This window comes from Ammospiza caudacuta, chromosome 14, assembly GCF_027887145.1.
Source record: "Ammospiza caudacuta isolate bAmmCau1 chromosome 14, bAmmCau1.pri, whole genome shotgun sequence".
Taxonomy (NCBI): Eukaryota; Metazoa; Chordata; class Aves; order Passeriformes; family Passerellidae; genus Ammospiza; species Ammospiza caudacuta.
Window position 1 is genome coordinate 10,572,028 of NC_080606.1, and position 22,263 is coordinate 10,594,290.

The following is a 22,263-nucleotide window of genomic DNA, read 5'->3' on the forward strand; positions in this document are numbered from 1 at the left end:
GGTGGGGCTGTTGGGACTGGGTGATCCTTCCAACCCAAAGCTTTCCAAAGTTCTGTGGTAACATCTGAGGAGATCCCAGACTGGCCAAAGGGAGCACAGGAGGGAGGGACTCTTTCTCCTCCGAAGAAAAGAGAAGCAAGCTCTTTTTTTTCCTTTACAGTTTTATTTACAAAATGTATTAAAACCCTTTGTACAACACCTCATCAAAATGAGGCTCAGTAATTGATGTCCACACATGCAGTTTATGCTTTTACAGCCATTAGTTTGCTTGGCAATTTTTCTGCTCACTCAAGTGCAGTTTCAACAACCAAAAATAGGAACTTAAATTACAAAAAAAACAAAAAAGAGGAGAAAAAAAAAAAAAAAGGAGAGAACCCCCTAAGCCCCTGAAGCAAAACAAATTTAAAAAAATATACCAAAACAAATAATCATGAGACTACTGCCAAACTTCTGATAGCTTGAAGTTGGTAGCCAGAATTGGTAAGCACTCAACACATTTTAGATTTACATGCAAGTTTAAAAAATATCGAACCATTTACCAAACTCCCTTCACTGGTGTGAAGCCTCCACTCTTAAAAATTGATCTGATAAACATACATATTTTATACAGCTTTTAAGAAAAACGTTTGTTTTAAATACAACTCATAACTGCACAGCTTTAGCTCACCCTTGCTAGGGACGTGATCGTGTTCCGAAGTTGAAAAAAAATCAGAGTTTCATGAAAAGAAAATGAAAACAAAACAATTTTTTTGTCAATATCTCGTTAAAAACTTGAACAATAAATTATTCTCCTATGAGCTTTTAAAATGATTTTATATTACATTTTGTTGGAAATACATATTTTTAACAAGACTTTTCTTTTTATTATTTTTTTTGCTTTTTGTTTGTTTTTAAATCCTATTAGAAGTTCAAATCTATCATCAGCAAACTAAATGCCTAAGGGTCAGACTGGTTTAAATGAGTTTCTTTTTCACTGTATGTTATTGATGAAATAAAACTCTATCATAAACTACGGAAAATACATATTGTCGATTAGAGGTAATTAGTAAGCAGATATTCCATTGAACATTTCCCATGTGATTGACAATATGTTTAAAGTTTTGTGGTTTTTTTTTTCCTTTTTCCTTTTTTTTTTTTTTAAATTTTTATTTTTATTTTTAGAGATGAAGTTAAGTAGTTTCCAGGCAGAGGTTCAAGGCTGAAATGCTGCTGTCTAAGATGTTGGATGTGAGTAACAGTGAGCTCCTCCTCACAGAGAGGCAGGGACAGAGCATCCTCTCACCAGGCATGAAACAAGAGCTGGCAGGAGCTGATAGAGTATAACAGTACTAGCAGGAGTCATGTTAGATCGCTTACTATTACTCTGGAACTGCAGCTAAACTGGAGTTACTGTCCTCTTTCCTTGCTTCTGCTTTACAAGGACCGGTGCTGAGGAGCGTTAGCTGAGCACGGTGCTGGGTGGGACAGAACTGGGGAGAAGCAGAAGCAGGCCTGGGAAAAACTGACCTGCCTCTCTCTTGCTTCATTGCTTGATATTAAACAGTGAATTAAAATGCAAATGCACAGCAAGAAAAGAGATATATGGTCTGAACTTAAACAGCAAGTAGCTTTTCCTTTTTTTTTTAATTTTAAAAGCCACCCAATGTCATTTTAATAAAGCACCTGTAGGTATGCCTGATGATAGAACAAAAAAAAGGAATGCAATATTTTCTTCCCGCACTTTAGCTACCTTGTCAAGAAATTAATTTACTGATCTGGAAGCAAGACATGCAGTTCCACAGATTACTTTCTTTTGGATTTACAGATTCACAGTCATTGACCTTAATTGGTTTGAATGCACGGATTCTTTCCCTCCTTTTGCTGCTATACAGAATTGCTCAAATTAGCTGGAGAGGTCAAAGTGGCTCAGAAAAAAAAATAAAATGACACCACTGTAAGTAAATACTGAAACATCTTGACATCAGCTCATACAAGCAGTGGCAGGCCAGTCCGCGCTTGCACGCAGCAGATTTCTGAGGCTTTGTGTCAGGAGCAGTTTCATAATTTGATACGATTGGGGTGGCTGATGAAACCAGCTGCAGCTGCTTTCAGGACACAAGTTCAGTTACTGTGCAGTGGTATCAAAGAATGGCTTTTGTTGCACTGATCTTTTTTTACAAGAATTTTTTTTTTCACATACCAATATCTTTTTACCAGTCCTTTTTCCCTTTCATTTGTTTCTTTTTTTATTTTTCTTTTCTTTTCCTCTCTTTGTTTTCTTTTACTTCTTTGAAGCAAAGCAAGAATATTTCAGTGATGGTTTGCATTGTTGTGAGTCTCAGAGTCTTCCATAAGGCACTGAAGGAAAAAATACCAGTTTTTCCTATTAAAAGTACATTGCACCATCATCAATGCGTGTCATGCCTGACACCTCGGAGAGAGTACAACTGGCTCAGATGGTCCAAATCCATGAAGTAGCCACATTCTCTGCTGCTTTTTGTCTTGCATGCTGTCAGGGTGAAGATCTAAAATAAAACCAGAGAGATTTCATCACTGCCTGGCAGCGAGGGGCAGGGGAGCTCAGCCCATGGAGAGGCACAGACTGTGGGCAAGGGGCTAACCAGGCCTCTTCAGAATCATTTGTCTGCAATTCAACTCTACTTTTTCTGCTTTGGAAATCATGAATTCTAGTGTAGAAGGTTTCTTTGTATTGCAAGTTTTTTTCGAAACTTCCTAAAAGCACTTACCTGATCTGATTATAGCTTACAAAACAAAGAGGAAGAGATTGGTGACAAGAGAGATGAGAATTCTGATTATAGTGATTTTTAAAGCAATTAACAAAATACTTTCATTTGAACTAGCTCGATGCTGGAGAGAGGAGTTACTCACTTTGGCATGAAGCCAGCTTCCTCTGTGTATAAGACAGAATTGTACCCTTCTGATCCTACTTCGGATCAGGGAAGAAATTGAAATGACTCATACTTATAAACTGCCACAAGATGGTGTTTCAAAAGCCTCTTGCAGCAGCCCTGGTGCACACAACAGAATAGCACAGACAGCTGAACAAAGGGCAGAAAGAAGAAGGGTTTGCTCCCGGCCCGCAGCCGTACCCCTAGATTTTCACACTTTCTGTGCCGTACACGTTGTAGCCTTCCCTGTAGGTAGCATAATTCTGGGTGTTGGTGGCAGGAGCAGGTTTGAAGTTCTGCGTGTTCTTGGTGAGCTTCATTCTCTTGGACTCGGCCCGAGACTTGTAGCAGAACTCGATCAGTGCCACCATCATGGCCAGCCCCAGGCCTCCCACAAGGATATAGAACACGCCCGCAACATTGCTCAGGCTCAGAGCGCTCGTCTTGTCCTAAGAGAAACCAGCCAGGCTGTTAGCTCTGCTGAGAGCAGCAGACACACAGACAGACAGACAGACAACAGGCTATTTGCATTAGGCCTAGCTGGAATAGCTACACTCATGGTGTTCAGTGTCTGGCCCTCGGACCAGGGCTGTCCCCCCATCCCCGAGCCCGGGGCTGCACAGCAGCGCCTGCTCTGCCCTCCACCCTGTGCTGGGTGAAACCCTGGCTCACTCCAAGGCAAGGAGCCTTTTTTGGCCGCTGACTCCCCAGGCCTTTGGTGTCCCAGAGCAAGGTTGCCTATGGCCTGGTAGCAAAGGCACTGGGGGAAAGTTGTGCTGGTGGCTGCATAAAACAGCAGGATTTATAGAAGGCCATGACAAAACTAGAAAAAGAAAAAGCCAAACCACTACACACTTGGGTTTGGTCAATGTAGGTAAAATTCTTGCGATACTGCTGAACTTAACTACCTTTTTTCAACAGTTAGGAAAAAAAAAAAAACCACCCTGGAAAGATGGTCAAATAGCAGAGCCCTGAGCTAAACTAGCACCTTTGAATGAAACCAGACAATGTAACACAAAAATCATTGGTCAGGGTTTATCTTCCTTCAATACATGTCAGATAGGGGAGATGCTTGCATTTTTTAAAACAAGGTTATGGAATGGGATTAAATAGATCTGCAACCCTTCTGCTGCTGCATGGGTGGTGGCTGTGGGCAGGAACAGCTCCTGGCTGGCACAGCTGGCTGGGCTGCCACACCACGCTGGCCCAGGTGGACAGGCAGGTGCCAAAGAAATTTATCTGTACCTAGAGCAGGCACTGCTGACAGAGCTCAGTTAACAGTTCTCTCTAGGGAGAGCTAAATTTGCATATCGTCAGAGTAAAATATGATTTACCTTGTAAGTATCTGTGTGTTTCACAGACAGTTTGGATACATGTGGTTGTAGCAAACAAGCTACCATTTACACTAAAGATCTTAATCATTTATACCTCTTTTTGATCACAGTTCCCTTTGGCAGCTGCTGTGTATTTAGATATCCCATGATCCCAAATTTATCTGACACAACAACTACTGGGCTGTGCCCTAAGCAACTTCCAGTCCTACTGAAATCAATGAAATTTTATTATTGGCTTCGCTGGAACTTGAAATTGTCCTCCGACACTGAAAGGGTGCTCTGAAATTATAGTTTTCTGTTTGAATGATTACAGAGAGCACTTCCAAAGGCACCAAGGGAGTTAGGCACTCAACTGCGACCGATTTCAGCTGGAGCTGGATTCCTCCTCCTCTTGGTGCCTTTGAAAATGTCCTTCACTCCAACAAGCCCAGTACTTTTACAGAGTTTTTCTCCCCAGTGGGTCTATAAGCATGAAAAAAAAGTCCTAATTTTAACTGAATGGTGTAAATAAATATTCCCTACAATTTAAGTGTGCAGCTACTGGGCCAATTCCCCTCAGGGGTGGGACCTGCCCTGGGGTCTACAGTGGTCCTGCATGAGGCTGGACAGCCCCACAGCACAGCTGGTGGATGACAGGACAGTACAGCAGCAAAATGGTTCAAAGCAGTATAAAAAAGAATATACAATATTTAGGTAATGATTCACCATTAGTATTTCTAGATTAAAAAAAAAAATCCAATCAATTTTAAAATGAATTGACAAATAGGGCAGGAAAGGGTTTTCTTATCAGCTGTCTGTCCTGAAAATTTGTGCCCTTAGCAAGCATTTGACTGTTTCCCAAACTGACATGTAGAGAACCTAAGTAATAATTTTGAAACAAAAATGGGCTTTTTCAATAAAAATAAGAAAAGGTGCTGGCCTGAATAATAGACAGTGACTGTGCTGAAACTTGCACATTTAAATGAAGACACCAGCTTGGGAGGCTTTGGGGGCTTCTCTTAGCATGTTTCTAGCAAAATACTCACACAGTGAAACATACTTACAACTACAGTCTGTTACTGCACATAAGAAAAATGCTGTCATGTTCTGAAAGTTACTTATTTTTTTCTATTCTTTTCTTTCAACCTTCAAAATGTAAATAGCAATTTTTGAAAGTCATTCTTGGTATAAACAAACAGTGGGTCAAAATGTGATTGCTAATCAGTACAAAAAGACCTTCAGCGACTGACCTTACTTCCGGAGTCCTTGGCTCCACATTCACCCTTATCGTACCACCATTTGTTTTTCAGCTTGTCTAAGATGCCTTGTTCACTGAGTTTCAATACTGCAAGGTTTACAGGAGTTCTTCACGTGGGAAATAACATAAATAACATTATATTATGTTATTTTATGTTATTCAATCTTTAAACTACTTTAAAACTATACAAAGCGATAAAGCAGGGTTCCTGGCCACAAAGTATTTACACTGCAGGCAACTGGATCATCCCCTTAAGTTAAGGCTAGAGCATCTCTACATTACCAGGTCCTGCCCATATCGCTTTGAGTAATCGGCACTCACTGTTAAATGAAGGCAGTAGAAACAAAGCAAGGCCAATCTCCCACTTTGGTGTGCCACAGGCACTTGCAGTAGCTTTACACATCTGGGTGGGTTTGATCCAGCAGGGCCCCCCATTGCACTGACAGACAGACAGACAGAAGCCCCCACACCGGCCACTGTGGCTGCCTACAGTGGAACAACGCTTGTAGCCCCTGATCCTCAGCAGCCCCTGCGCCTGGCGGGTCTCTGTGCACATCGGCAAAGCCAAAACCCCCAGGCTGGATCCCTGCAGGGGGATTTTGTGGCCATCACAGGATTTTGCAGCCATCACAGGATTCTGTGGCTGCCACAGTCCCTTCACCCCGCGCTGGCTCCTCCAGCTCCCGCTGCCGGCACCGTGCTCAGCTGCACTCCCTGAAATGCTGCATCTCCAACTCCCCCAGTCCAGGGAACTGCAGCAGAAAATAAGCAAATGCAGACCTCTGTGAAGCAAACTGATGAATATGGAAATGCCGGCTGAAAGTGCCCAGGGTGGGAAATGTTGGCAGGATAAATGGAGTTGCTGACTCGTGCTGCCAAGAGCCCACAGCCCAGGGGGGCTGAGCTCATCTGGCCCCTCCATGTGGGAAAGCAGCACCTGAGGAGCTCAAATTAGGTTTTGTCATTTCCACTTCCTCCTCGTGTGAAGTCTTGGTTTCTTCCTTGCGTGTTTCCATCAGACAGGCTCCCTGTGTAAGGGACATCAGCTCCTGCTCCTGCTTGAACAGCTCTGATCCCTGCTCCACAGCCATACAGGGCTGGGTTCTTATCCCCAGCAATGCTGCACCACTTTGCACAGGATGGCAGCAGGCAGACAGGTGCACAGCCTGCTTTGGGTCCATTCAGGCCTGCTGTCAGCAGAGGGGATGCAGGAGATGCCCACATTTGCCCCAGTGCCAGCCTCATGTCTGGCTCTTGCTGCTCTCTGCCTTTCTCCCACCCCTGCCCTAAGTGTCTGACTCTCTGCAGAGCAGAAAAGACTCAGGAGAAAGAGCAGCAAGACCTATACAAAACACCTTCAATATAAGCTAAATTGCACACTGGCACTTAGGGAAACATCCCCAGACTGGGAGGGCTCACAACTCTGAGCAACAAGAATGGCTGAGCCCTGCCATGCCTGGGGCAGGGCAAGATGGTGGAAGAAGTAGCAGGTAAAGAAAAGCCCTGTTCCCTCATGTGCCAAGAAGCTGCTTTTGGGATGGCTGTGAGACTGCTGGTGGCTGATGCTGGGAAGGGCTGCTCTCAGAGATGCTCCGTGTCCTTAGGCAGGAGGGTGGCAGCCAAGCCCAGGAAGTTCGTGGGCTATCATGAGAAAAATGATCATATTCAAGAGCTCCTGAATGCTCCATGGCTGCTCCAACATAGCCTGTGTAGTGTCACCCAGGCCAACAGGGAGGCAAGAGCAGGGGAAAGCCATCAAGGTGGGGACAAGCACTGGTCCCAGTGGCAGCACTGCCATCACTGCCTGCAGAGCTGCCTGGCTGTCCAGGCAGAGGCAGCACCACTCTCTCCTGGCCTGCACAGAGCTCAGTTTGACACCAGCCAAGACTTTATTTTTATAAAATGGCTATTTTTAAGCAGCAGCTGTAATCTAATTAAGTATCAATCAGGGCTGGCTGTACACACTCAGCTGGACACAGCCAACGGGTGGCAGTGACAAGCCACAGGAGACAGACCGTGTTTGCTGGCCCGGCACCGGCAGCAGCCTGAGCTCCTCCAGCAGGAGCCAGCGGCACCCTAAAAGCCAGCTGTGCTGCAGCTCCCCCTGCACCCTCCTGCAGGTAGGCTGTGAAACATGAACGGGATCAAAGCACACCCCCAGACACTGCCAACACCTCGGGGGGGGCAGGGAACACTCCTGCCCCCTCGGTTACAGCGATGGGGAGCAGCCAGGGGAACACTCCTGCCCCCTCGGTTTCACTGATGGGCAGCAGACAGGTCCTGGCCAAGCCACCACCACAGACCCTCCTGGGCTGTGCTGAGACCCCCAGTGACCCCCACAGGAACACACTACGAGCAGCTGTGCACGCCTGCAATGCCAGCCAGTGAAAGCTCAGTGCCTTTACCTTCCCCTTACAAGCCCCAGCAGAGAGCAGGGTGAATTATTGCTCAGAGAACAGTACTCTCATTTTAAATTTCATTTAAAAACTATCCAATTTGGAGAGATTTTATGCAATACATCTCTCAGCTTTGAAAAGCATTGTGCAGCTGAGAATACACAAACAATAGAAAGAAGGTTATAAACACCTTTCCTCCTACCTGCATATTTTATTGTGCAAATTTCCCCCTCCCCCCAGTCCTATTCCAAACACTATTTTTAATTTGCATGCCTTTGTAAACCCCATACGGAGTACTGAGAATTTGCATAACATCCAATACATTATAGATTAGCTTTCACAACATTATACAGTATTGGGAAATGAGGAGGCTTAATATGCTAATTAGGATGCTTTATTTTTTTAAAGCCAAGATTGCAGCTAATTGTGCACACATAACTGCCAAAAAAAAAAAAAAAAAAAAAAAAAAAAAGGAAAAAGTAGTAAACTAAAATTATCTTAATTAAACAGATGGGAATTTGCCTAAAATGGGGTTTTCATTATCATTTGTCACAGTCCTGTTTGCCAGGTGAGGTACCACATTCCCTCAGCCTGGGTAGGAGATAGGTGATTTGGTTTCATCAAAGTCCTAAGGAACAATTTTGCCTGCTTCCAGGAAATAAATCCCAAAACCTCCTAATGCATGAGCTGTTTCTTTTGCAGCAGGATTTGAGAAACCTTACAGTGGGAGAAGGCATGATGCCTCTGCAACCCCTGGTCCAGCACTTCAGGAATGCAGTACAAGCAGGTGCAGGATGGACTCCTCAAATCCCAAATTCCCAAGCTAAGTAGAAATATTGGAAAGTGAGCCTGGTTGCTGATGCATTTTCCCATTGCTCATCTCTGAGTAGCTGTCTAGCCTGGTTCAATTTAACAGTCAGAGTCAGTCATGGCTTTGGCTGAGATTCTGATGGAAGTGCAGAGAGCCATGTCTGGATCCTGGCATTTTTCACTGAGTGCTCAGCAGTGCCCATGGCACACAAATCCTCTGTGTCATCCCTCAGCTCACACCGAGCTGCTCCTTGGGCAGTGCCAGCCCCCTCCCTGGGCCAGCCAGCCCAAGGCACCAAGCTGCAAAGTCTTCTGTTAGAGGGGGAACTGCAAGGTTCTTCCAGGAGTGGTGGCTGCTGGGTCCAGGAAGGGGATTTGTCATTGCTTGTCCTGGGACTGCTTGACTGAGGGGAGATATTTAGAATTGCCTTAGAGGCAGAGGAATGGAGACACTAAATGACTTGTCTGGGTCCCATGGGAAGGCTGTGTCACCAGCCACCTGCTTCTCTCACTGCCCACTTCAGAGGATGATTTCCTCATTTTCTGGGGCTCTGTCTCAAAGGACTTCAATTTCTGTGTAGTTTTCTTGGGATACTTTTGTGCTTTCCAGTTGCTTTTTTTTTTTTTAATTATATTTCTGTTGTTGAGCTGTATGGGATATCCTATGTACTCCTCAGCCCTTTCCTAGGTGGCTTCCACTGTTTTTCCATGCTTTAATTTATGATGGGATTCTTTTTCATCTCCCCTGTGTGATTTCCAGACCTCCCTCTGTTAGCTTGGTTGCTTTGATAAAAGTAAAATGTTCAGAGGTTTGAGAGCTTGTGTTCTCTTGTTGTGCTCTGTATGCCCAGAAAATGAGATGAGGCCATTTGGACCAGAATATCAGCATTGTGGATTCCACAGGATGGTATTCTTGTCCAGAAACTGGCAGTGTTTTTCTTCCTTCCCACAACTGAAGGATTTTGTTGTTTCCTTGCTTTTGTTTTTCATCCAGTATGATCTGAATCATAGAGGCTTAAACCTGTGAGTCTGGTTCTCTTGGGCAGCTTTACCAAACCCTGCTAAGATTTTTTTTCTACAAATGATTGTCAGACTTCACTTTAGAGAAACAATACCAGGAGCCTCATAAGGGATAGTACTGCCCTTAGAGGGGAATTAAGCCATCTGCAATGATTGTTTCTTTTAAGAGCAGCATGACTGTAAGATCAGTGCCCACCTGTTTTATAGGCTTTACAGAGACTGCCACAAACACGATTTTATACCTTGACAGAAGTGGGGTTTATTGGCGTTTCAGCTGTTTTGTTTCTCTGCCACCCTGTTAGGAGACTCCATTCAGGTGCTGGCAGCATAACCTTCCCCTCTTCAGCCATCAGCTACTGCTAGAAAACAAGCTGTGCCAGTCTTCTTCCAGATTTAATATGACACCATCCCAAAGGGAACCTCCTTTTCCTTTTGCTGTGTGGCCCTGGGGCCTCCTCCCTGCTGCACTTCAGCCTGTCTGGGTGCAGGACACCAGACCCAGACGCCCTTTGCACCCTTTGCTGCTGGTGGTCCCAGAGGACAGGGTGATACTGATGGAATGAACTGAGTTTTGAAAAACAAACTCATTAAAATCTCATCCCTGAGCTGCATCCCCAAAGCTTCAGGTTAAATTTAAAAACTTGGACCACCTCTCCCTCAAATTCAGGAGGTGCTTCAGCACTTGGTCATGCAGGTTGATCCTGTACAAAACATGGCATTGTTCCCAGACTGAGTAGGTTCACCATGCAGATGCTCCTTCTCAGAAGAAGGAGCTGCTATGTGCTCTTTGCAAAGCATTTATTACTTTTATACTTCATTATTCCCCATCTTCTATTCATGCAATTAATATAAAAAAGAGGGAACACAATGACTCAGAGGCCATCTGCTCTCTCCTCTTCTCTTTGAGACAGCCTTACCTATCCGAGAGATTTCTTGCCTTGCCTCCTCTTACCAAAGCCCCAGTTTCAGATTAGTTGCAGTAAATGTTATCTTCACTGAGAAAACTGGTGGTGTTATTTCTTTCCATTCTTTCTGGCCAGAACAAGCTTGAAGTAGAAGACAAGTAAATTAATTGTTGAAGAGGCAGATCTTTATTAGTCCAGAAAGTGGGAAGGTAGAACTTCTGACCCTCTAAAATTATAAATTATAGGTTTTTAGTGGTGTGATTATTGGCTTTTCAGGTTAATTGTCATGATTTCACCTGCACCTATTTAAAGAAGACAACCCTAAACCAGATGTTCCACCTACTGCCATCACTAACCTCTACCAGCTTAAGACACATGGCCAGCAGGCTGCAGTCCCACAGATGACTGCAAAGGCTGGCCAGGCTGCTCCTTTTGGCAGGTGGGTTCCAGTTACTGGCCATCATGTTTGTGTGCTAGTGCTGTAAACAGGACCCCTTCCTGAAGGAACTTGGACTGTAGTGAAGAATCTGAGCAGTTTCTTGGAAAAGCACTGCTAATTTATGAAAAGAACATTGCGATCCTGCCAGGAAAGGGCGATTTTCCAGGAAAGATGCCAGTGCCTTTGCTGCCAGTGTTTGGGTTGGTCCTCAAAGTTGCAGCAGGTGATACAAGGAGTCAATGACCACTAGAGGTGAGAACTGGGAACAGAAGTCACTTTAGGACTTGAACAACTCACCCAATAATCTGCAGAATTTTTAAGCTCTGTCTAACTGGTGTTTGAGTGGCATGAAGTCTCAGCAACACTGTAGTTATGTTTATTACTTGCAATCTAGAAAAGATTTAAGTGATGATTGGAACAGCTTTGGATAATTCACATCCCATTCCATGCTCTAATGGATGTAATATAAATGTTATACCCAAACCAAATCACTGCCAAGGAGAATGAATGAACTCGGCAGACAGCACACTGCTCCTTTCAAACCAGACAAACCATTGCTCAGAATTCATTTACAATTTTTAGATGCAATCTTTCAGAAAAGCAAGCTGCAAAGTAAAGGTGCAACAAGCAAGGCTCTTCAAAGCACCAATTAAAGGGCTTCCTCGGGGTGGCACAGGATGGGGAGGGCAGTGCATGGGCTGCCTCTCACTACCTGGGTTTTACAGCCGCAAGTGTTCCTTCACTCACCATCAGCTGGTTCCTCATTTTCTGTAGAGTATCAGGAGCACAGTGTGGCATAGAACTGAGCTGGAAGGGACCCATAAGGACCAGTGAGTCCAGCTCTTAAATGAAAGGTCCATACAGGGACTGAACCCACAATCTTGGTCTTATCAGCACCCTGCTCTGACCAACTGAGCTACCCTCAGTGTGACCCTGAACAATGGCACCACTGCCTGGCAGTGCTTCCAGCCAAGCAGAGAAATCCCTCACTCACACACATCACACAGAACCACCAGCCTTCCCTGCCCTGCTGCAGGAGGAGAGGAGGTGATGCTGAATGCAGCCTCCAGTGCTATTGACTGGAGCTGAGTGGGCCAGAAGGCAAGTGGCCACTGCTGCATCCCTGAGCCAGCCTGCACGGGCACAGGGCTGTGCAGGGACTGACAAAGGCAGAAATCAAGTCCAGGCTCTCTGCTTAATTTGACAGGATACCATAAAAAATATCACTAACAACCATCTTGGTATCATTAAAATATAAAGATAGAAACAATCTAGGAAGATACAGCAAGTCCAGCACTACTCTCTAGAGGGCATCGCCCGAGGTTAAAGACCCATCTAAATCAAATAAGGCACTTTATTCCCCCAAGCTGTATAAATCCCAGCCTGATCTGTAACTATTGAATGGACTTTTTGTCAGATCTTGTTACTGAAATAACTTCTGAATAGATACAAAACCTGCGGGTGAGTGCATCGTCCAAAGGCTCTGCCCTTGCTCAGATCAGATCATCCAGCTGCCTGTTGCAATTTACCAATTTAGCAATGTCTCTGTGCCATGGCTTCATGTTTTGTGACACACCCACACTGAGGGATGGGGAAGACTTTGCTTGGAAATGGGCTCCTTATCCAAACCCACTACATTTGTTTAAAGACTACAGTTGCCTGGTACCTCAAGGAGGAGTGAAAGAGCCCTGAAAATACATCAAAAACCCACATGGTCAATCCCTGCTCCTTCTTGTCAATCACTACTTCCTACCTTCTGTATCAAAAAGTGATTTTTGGTATTCACTATTCAATGAAAAAATGCAAAAAGCACTGGGCATTTCTTTTTTTAAATAACGAGCCCCCTTGGTTGCTCTTTGCTACCATTTCAGACCCACACCACTTTTTCCCTGCCTTGTATTACCAGCAGTTGCACATTTCCAAGAGTCAACATTTGAGGGATTGAAATGCTTTATGGGTGGGCAGAGGAAGGGATAAGAGGGAAAGCCATCTAGCTGGGAAAGACAAAGAGCTTGCACAATTAGAAAATTTAAAACTCAGCACCTCAAGCCCTATATATCCCCCAGCCACCTAAAAGAAATATGCTGTATGTTGATGGCTGGGGTAGTGCTTGGAGGCAGAGCAATAAATCCCCTGGCAGTGGATGTTTTTCCTCAACAGCAGAGCCAGCAGCAGTTCCCTTTGCTCAAGACCCTGTGGCCCTGAGTGATGGTGAGGAGTATCCTGGGGCTGCAGCTCCCTGGCTGCCAGGGGATGGATTTAGCTCCTGCTGAGCACTCAGTAGCTGCAATAGTTGTCCATAACAGAACTTTGTTATAGTCTCCATTATTGGGCAGGAGTAACCTGCCATTACAGGTTGGAGCATCCAGTTTATCCTTGTGGAACGTGAAGCGTTTTTCCTTTGGTCACCAGGTATACATTTTAAATTAGGGTGTTTGAGGGCATGATCTCATTGCATCATCTATAAACACTCTGTGCACACCTCTACAGACTCAGATGTGTTACCAGGTGAGGCTGCAGGTCCTTCTGCTCTCTGCACAGTCTGCAGCCTGTGTTTGGCAGCAGCAGTGTCTCTATGAAAGAATATTTACACGTTTCACAAATGTAGCTCAAACAAATTAAACTCTGTACTAACAGGATCATAATTTAAGAGAAGTGCCAAGTGCTAATGCAATAATACAGGCTGATTGGATTAGGAAATACAAGCCATAACAAGTCACTGCAGCTTGTTCACAGCAGTGCCCGACGCTTGAGGTATGGATGTGGTGAGAGGGTGGAAGAAGAGCAAAGGAGGGCAGGTGCCCAACATTGTGCTCAAACCTACAAATCTGAGAGAGCAGCATGGAGCTTTCCTGCCACTGCTTGGGTCCTTTCTAACCTGGATGGTATGAGCAAGAGACTCAACTTACCTTGCATGCTGGCTATCCCCTCACCTTCTCTTTCTCTTGTCTCTAGGCACATCCATTTCCCCCCATCTTTATTTTCCTCTTGAAACGGCTTCTTCTGTGACTCCTGCTCTTGGCTCCTCAGCAGGCTGCAGGTGGGTGCGGCTTAGTCCCAAGGCTAGTCCACAAGACATTCGAGGAACAACTATGTTGTGTACAAAAGCTAGAGGCACTCAGCCCATGGTTACAGTCCCAGCAGCACAGAGAAATCCACAGAGCAGCACCAGTGCCTGTGTCCATGTGAGCAGAATGCTGAAACGTTAGAGTCACTTTGAAGAAGAAGAAAGGCATTTACTTTTCCCTTTGTATGTTAAATGACAGCAGCTAGTATTAAAGAGAAACAACCAAGCCCAGACCCCCAGGGAGACATACAAAGGAAGGGCCCTGCTCCTGCTGCTGGGAGCTCCACTTCCAGCTGATGGTTTTCCTTTTTTCCTTTTCCAGTACCACAGAGCCTTCTGCTTTGACTTTTCCCATACTGATACTTACAGTGCAGCAGAAATGACTCATGTAAGCAATCTATGGAAATTAACTGTTAAGCACCACCTATCAAAAGGAGTGCATAATTAACAAGTCTTTAAGATTTCTTGTGGCCATAAAGGCAGGACATGGCATCTAGGCAGGAGCCCCAGTCTGCCACAATTAATGCTGCACAAACAGGTCTCCTTGCACACTCAGGTCTGAGATGGCTTTGGCAAGGCAGCAAAGCCAGTCTCCACGATGCTAAAGGTTATACTGGCAAAACTAAACAGTTCCACATTCTTGGACACCAGTGGTTCTGACTCCACCAACTCCTTCCCAGCACAGGCAACCTACTCTTTCCAAATTATAGTGCTGCTTCTCCCAGTTCCATTTCCAGGAATACACCCCCAACAAACTGCACAACAGCACTGCTGTTTCTGCAAACCAGAGCAGGCTCTCTGCCCTTCTTGGCAGTGCTCTGAGATGCTCCAATGAACTCCTAGAGCATTAAGACTTCATCACTGCCACAAAACATACACAGTATTATTTCTTAATATGCTATAAAGTAATAGCTGTCAATTAAACCAATATTCTGGTGTCTTCCTTTTAAAGCATTATTTTGCTTTGTCACTAATTTGCACAATACAGTAATTTCTTATTACTTTCCCAGCTCTGAGCATGAATTAGCTCTGTGTTACTGTCACTGGCTCTGATCAGCCATTTTATCTTTTTCCAGCTCATAACGCAGGCCTATAGTATGGATGACAAGGAAATTCATGCTGATGAACATAATTTCAAACAAATGGCTCAAATAAATCGTGCTGCATCTTTTTAAGATAGCCATTTCCCCAAATGTCCTCTTTTATGCACGACGCGTTTGGCAATGGTGCTCTTTAGGCATCAGGTATCATCTAAAATAAAGCATAACAGATTTCTTCTAAAAATATGCCACTTAAAAAAGTTATGCTGCAAATGCTAACGGCTGTGCTGAAAATGTATCAAACCAAAACAGCACACAGACACAGGGGAACAGATCCCATCTGCTAATGACCACACTCACAGCTCTGAAGGTCTTGGGAATGGAATATTGTATGGAGCACAGCTCTGAGGGCAGAACTCAACTAGCAAACTGGAAAAGTAATTCTCTGATTAAAAAGAAACAATTGGAAAATGAAATAATTTACATTGCATGTCATTTCTCTGGTGTAGTCCAAAAGAGGTATCAGCCTAAAAAAGAATATATTAAAGAAATTAAGTCAAATAAGTAGCAGGGAATCTTGGCAGGTAAAGTTGATGAGAAGCTGCATTCAAACATTCTCCTTCCACATTGGTTGTCATTAAATGTTACCATGAAGGTATAAGAATACAAGAAATTTATCAACAGCAGAACTATGGAAATTTATCTTAGCAGGAAATTGTTCCTATGCAACTGAATAATTAGTTTCACTTAAGTCACTCAGGCTGTGACCGCCATCTGCATCCCCTTTTGTCTAATTCTTGTTAAATCCCTATTCAGCCATAACTCAGCTCCAAGATTATAGGACTGTATAATAAACAAAATAATTAGTTTCCAAACTTGTAATACACTGCAACATATTTTCTGGAATATGTTTTTTTTTACAACTGCTATTTTGTATTCTCTCATGATTGAGAACTTTCAGTTTGCATGTATAAGAGCATTTGAAGAGAGGATAATTTTGCCATGAAACTAAATTCAAGCTCATTTAGGAGAGCTAAGTGAATGAGTTTTGATGCACGTACCAGAACGTCTGCATCAGCCAAGTCAGCCCACATGTATTGACATGCATCCCAGAGAAATTATGTACGGATGGAGCATATTCCCGTTCAGACTTGTTAAATAAGGACCACTACTGAAATTGGGTCATTGCCTTTGCCAGGGCAGTACCAACACTGGCACCCTCTGCACACACCAGCACTGGCACAGACTGCTAGCACTGAAAACAAGACACATATCAGCTGAGGCCTTTAAAATAAACTCATTAAAATGGCACAATCTCTTAAGTCTTGAATTACAAGTGAACCCCAGGAGCATGGAATGCCCACAGGCCTAACCTTGCACTATGTAAACCAAGAGATTCAAAGTCTGCAGAAAGCCAATTGAATACCTTTCGTTTTTCCCACTGCAAGACCCAAAAATCCTTGTGAAAATGGAAGTCACTGTTTAATTTTCCAGAGGTGGTGAGATACGGTAACGAGACAAACTCACAACTCAGAAGGATTCCTCTCGGAGCACGGGCACACCGCATGCCAGAGCGCAGGGAGCACGAGCAGGGAGGGCGGCCGGGTCCTTTGCAGTACAACGATGGCACTGGCACAAGCAAACAGGCTCATACTCACCTCTGGCCTTCAGCAAGAGCTAAAGTATCAGTCACAGAGGAACTCAGCTTAAGAAACCGGCACCAGCAGTCTGCCATGACTCACATCTACACACAACCCATTGCGCAGCCCACTGCCAGGAGGCAAGAAGTGGCTGATTGCCAACTGGGGGCAGCGATTTCCCAAGCCCGGGTCTCTACTGGGGAAGCTGAGAGAGGAGTCTGTCAGCTCAGCCAGTAGAGAGAGCTGCCCCGAGTGAGCAATGGAGGGCAAGGTCTGTATCTGCACCTCAGGCACCTGCCCCACCCCATCCTCATTCCCCCAGCTGCCACCTCCTTTAAGGTAAAAGGGAAAAAAATAACAGTTTGCAGCGACTCCTCTGAATGACCTACAAATGAAGTTGTGCTCATACAAACAATTAACTGGAGAGATGGGATGAGATGATGGGGGCAACTTCTGGTGGGAGGACAGTGAGGAGAGAGAGGCCAGCAAGACTCTTGGAGCTGCAGTGCACAAGGGGCAGCACCAGAACTCATCTTTCCTGAGAGGGCAGTGGGGCTCCTGCTGGGCTGGGGCAGGGCCTGGCCAGTGATGGGGATGTGCTGCGAAGGCTCTGCCTGTCTGCTGCCACGGAGCCACACTGCAGTGTGCAGGGCTCAGGGCCTACAGAACTACCTCAAAAGAAGAGTCACTTTGTGACAAAAAAGCCCTTTGATTTACCACACCTCTAGAAACAGCCACTTAACCCCTTCCCCACCTCCCTTAGCTTTGTCTTCTGCGGGAGGTCTTCTACCTCCCATGTTCTCCTCTTTGGGGACTTCTGCCAGCTGAGCTGTGCCCCAAGAGCTGGTGACTATAGCTCAAACCCCTCACCTATAGCTCAAAGTCCTTCACCACAGCGTGCTACAACAAACTGCAGACAGACATCACTTGGGACTAAACCAGCAAAACACACATTATTGTGTTTGCTCCCCTTCCCTCTTCTCTGGGTTCCAACTGAGGTTACCCCAGACTCCACTCCCTCAACATTGCCTGACCAGGCCAAGGGCCTGCCAAATAGCATTGTTCTTTGTAAAACATCTTCCAGCACAAGCAAAAATAGAAGGATGGCCCTGCCCTAACTGTAGCCATTTAAAAAGCTCTCTTTAGTTTCCTTAGGGCTGTAAGTGTTATTGGCTGGGTTTAATTCAATGAACTTGAAGCAATGAAGTTCACTGAAGCTGGTTTGTATGAAGAGTTTTTTTTCAGGGAGGCAGCATTAGACAATGAGGTGCTGGATCCCAGGAGGATATTAAACATTTAATATACTGGCAAATATGACATATAAAAATGTTTTGTGAAGGATGAGCAGCAGAGCTAAAAAGCATAAAAAAGCTTGTGCTCATCTTCAGGCTGCTGCTGAGCACTGCAGACCTCCAGCTACTGAATCAATCCAAATTCAAGAGCTTTTCCTTCCTTTAATATTACACAGTGGCTTTTGCTAGCAGTAGACATGACGAGCTGAGCAATTTCCTATATAGCCAACTGTATGCAACTCTTATGAATAGATTGTAGCAGTAATTTGCAGTAATTGTCCGAAACTGCAGTTTACTGTTATTATTGATTTTGGACCAAATCTGAAGCATTTTTATTGCAGAGATTAGGAGTTATTGCTCCCTAAAGATGTGGTTTTACTAGATGTAGGAGAGTGTCACTATAAAAATGAATTTCAATACTTTTCAGTATAACAATGTCATTTAAATTAATTTTCTTGGTAATTCTTGCACCCACAGTGACCAACAACACCCAGCCAACTCTAGCTATAGCTTATTCTCACTGGGTTAAAGACTGCAGAAAAGGATTGCCAGTCCTACAGGGCAAAGCTGGCAGGAGGAAAGCACACTAGTTAACATTTGCAATACATGAGCTCACTGAAGTAACTTTGTGAAGGTGCAGTACAGGCTGCTGGGAAGGCTGGGGGAAGCCTCAGCTCAGCAGAAGGCAGTGATAAGGCTGCCACGACTGCCACCAGAGCCAGATTTGAGTCCACATCAGGATCAAAGGCATGTCAAACACAGACTCAGGGCTCCTGCACAGGAGTGTGCAGAAGACTGATCACTGCTGTACAAAAGGTGACATCTGAATGCTCCAGGCAACATTTCCAAAACCTTCCCAAAAGGCCAAAGGAAAGAGGAGTTCTTTCACCCAGGTCTGTGCTGGCACAGCTGGTCCTGGCAAAAAAAAGTCTCATAAACCCTTGCTCTCAAGGGTTGGGACAGTGACCAGAGATGATCACCAGTTTCTTGTACAATTACCTCACTGACTTACTTTGCATAGGTCTCACCAACACTAGGCTTTCTATCTGTTAGTTAAATAAGGTTTCCAAGCTCGAACAAACCCGCTGATGATATTAAATAAGACTGTTTCTTTGAAAGAGCTACTGAACAAGAAATCAGAGGTATTTTTCCCCACCAGAATTAGTGAAATAATTTTCATCTGCTTTCTTTTTGAGTTTTTTTTTCTTGAGAAGCAAAATAACAGCCTTGCCGATTACTCTTTGCTAAGGTACCCGATTGTGGTGACATTGAGGCTGACCTTGGAGTCACCTCCCCCGCTGCCGCACTCTCCTTTGTCGTACCACCATTTGTTTTTCAATTTGTCCAAGAGGCCTTGCTCATTCAGTTTTAATACTGCCAGGTTAACAGCATTTCTTGAAACGATAAAACATAACTTGTAAGAAAAAATGCACAAATGCTTAGGATAATCGTAACGTATAAAAAAAGGAGCACAAGAGGACAAATTGGCTAAAATTTCACAGAACGTGGAGCTATCAAAATGTCTGTACAGCAAATACAGGGTTAAATATTGGAAGGTGGCATGGAGGATAACATTTGCTCAAAACTGAAGTGTGCGGGATGGGGAAATCGTCTTTGAGAAAAAAAGTAACAACACCACATCATGCAGTTAACATTCGTCACATATGGCAGGTTAACTTGGCTTTTACCATTTAAATTGAAAAAGCCATTGAACTGTAAAATTAAAACAGCAACAAACAATCAGAGAGGACAACACAAAGAGAACACAAAAAATGGATGCATTAAATAAATGAAACCATAATTTACCGTCTTATTTAACTCCATGGAATATTGAAGATTTTAAACTTTTAAGTTACCTCAAAATCCACAAGAAAGAAAATGACAACACAATACATCAGGGTAGGTGGAATACTATAACAACATGGATATTGTTATATTATTCCACCCACCTTAATGCTGAGCCTTTGGGGGTTGCTACACCATAGCCCTTGGAATCCAGGTTGCCTCCAACTTTCATGGTGTCGCAGGGCTTGCGCTGCTCGATGTACTCGTTCATCGTGGACTCCAGCAGGAAGGCAAACTTGCCCTTGGACTTCCTCACCCTGGCCACCCCGTCCGCCGTCGTCTTGGTGAACACCGAGGGCTCTGCCGACTTCATGTACGACCACATTTTCTCATAGACAGCTATTTTTGACCTCTGGGAGAGATGAAAGGAGGGAAATGAAGAGTCATGTTGGCAAGACTGAGCTCCTTGGACTTAGCTGGCTTGGAGGTAAAATGACACCCTGTAGCTGATTAGGGCTAACAGATCAAAGAAGTCAAGGTAGCTTGGAAAGAGATACATTGCCCCCTGAACAAAGACCAAAAGACAAAATGTTTGGGGAGGGAGAAGCAAATCTCAGACATTTATTTACTCATTGCTGAGTAACTGGCAGCCTCAGAATGAGCAACGGTGTGTGCCTATCCCAGCCTCAGCCTGTTCTGTGCTGGGTTTACCTACCCGTGTGCTGCTCTGCTACTGAAGCAGAGGGAGGATGAGAAATCCCAGCTCATCCATCTTGGCCAACACATGCCAAAGGAGCCTCTCCCTCGTCACACAAATCTTCAGCATTGTTTTTTTTTTACACTAATTGCAGCTAGGAAGGGCTGGCAGTTGCCTATTACAAGTTTTCAGCAAGGCAGGAGTGTGCTTTTCACAGGGCAATGGCAGGTCTCTGATATAGGAGACCATGACATTCTAGTGGCTGCCAACAGAGATGCTCAAACAAGGGATATAAACAGTAATTACAAAATGTTTTATGAATCAATAGTCAAATATTCAAAATTTGTTTTCCCATTTTCCTAAAAGACAGCAAATACAAATATTAGCAATAAGCTAAAAAAATCACTGGTTAACTGCCTGTCACCCATCTATATTTTTTCCTGATTTGCCTGTTCTGAGACTGAGCAAAACCTAACAGCCTCTAGCTCAGCATACAAGCTTTGTAAACCTTGAAATGTTGAGGAATGTGTTACTTCCCCTTCTCACTCTTCCCCACCAGTAACATTGAAGCCACCCTCAGATCTCAAAGCCACCTCCAGACTGTCAAGAATTTGTATCCTGGACTACCAGTTAAACTTTCCTGCTTGGTCAACAGAAAGCAGTAATGCAAAGCAGTAATGCAAACTGCATTTCTCCAAAGTCTAGAAATCCCAAAGATTTATATAAGGCTTTCAGTCCAAGTTGTGGGTACCCTGAATTTATGCCTCATATTCCTTGCCAGTTCCCTGTCCACAGCTTTCCCTGCAGAACAGGAATGAAGGAGGCAGTAGCTAAATCTAGTTCAAATTTAGCAACCTTGTGGTGGAAGACTGCTAATGTCCATCAGCTTGATGATCAAGACATGCTTCCTCCTCATCCAGGACAATTTAATGCATTTTGAATAATGTAATGCTTAACAACCAGCCTCCAAACACTTCACAGGGAGTAAGCCCTGCCTGCACTGCTCCTCAGATTAACTTGCTCAGCTGGTGCTGCTACAGTGGATAGAGAGGAGCATGGAGGGGAGCACTTTATTTCATCCTTCCTGATGAACTGAAAAACAACTGAAAATGCAAACCAATTAGAATCAGCCCATATGACGACAGGAAATCAGAGAGAAAACAATCAAGAGGGGCTGGCTGGGTGGTGGCTGGGTGAAAAACAAGTCAGAGAGAGCACCTCTTAACTAAAGAGGGGCTGTACAGCTGTGTTTGCCCAGTATCAGGACAAAGAGGGATGTAACTGGGGTCTGAAATGGTCCTTACCCAGCTGAAAGAAGGAATCTGGATTTTCCTGACCTTCCCCTGCAACACTAAACACTGAATAGCCTGAGATGAGGACGGTGGCTCTGAATTTGAGAGTTGAATGTGATAGCTCAGCCCCTGCAGGGAGTGCTAAGCCTCAGCTGACTGCAGGACCATGGATCCTGCCCAAGAAGGGAATCTCACTGGGGCTCAGGGCCAGTCTCCCATGGGCTGGCAGCCAGAACATCCTGATAGCCACACCCTGATAATCACTGCCTGCTCAAGGTGCCCTCTGCGAGCACACTGACTTGGTGCTCCTGCTTTTCCAACAACCCACTTAATGGATGTGGGCATTTCCTCATCTCCTGCCCTGCTGGGAGCTGCCCAGGGCACTGCATGGCTCCCAGGAACCTGCCAGAGGGGCTGTGGG

The 22,263-nt window shown here is 44.6% G+C and overlaps 1 protein-coding gene across 2 annotated transcripts in view; it reads right to left on the bottom strand.

Annotated features, from left to right (window-relative positions):
• Positions 1 to 271: 271 nt before the first annotated feature.
• The window catches only part of GRIA3 (glutamate ionotropic receptor AMPA type subunit 3), a 140,385-nt gene continuing 118,393 nt past the window's right edge, over positions 272 to 22,263 (bottom strand). Inside the window, exons 13-16 of one of the 2 annotated variants that reach the window (XM_058814315.1) lie at positions 20,018 to 20,265; positions 5,452 to 5,566; positions 3,090 to 3,337; positions 272 to 2,504 (exon numbers count right to left, since the gene is read on the bottom strand). In XM_058814315.1, coding sequence (XP_058670298.1) covers positions 3,092 to 3,337; positions 5,452 to 5,566; positions 20,018 to 20,265 — 609 coding nt within the window. In that variant the 3' untranslated portion in view covers positions 272 to 2,504; positions 3,090 to 3,091. Of the gene's footprint in view, positions 2,505 to 3,089; positions 3,338 to 5,451; positions 5,567 to 19,347; positions 19,463 to 20,017; positions 20,266 to 22,263 lie in introns of both variants that reach the window. The other variant, XM_058814314.1, reaches the window with a different exon arrangement.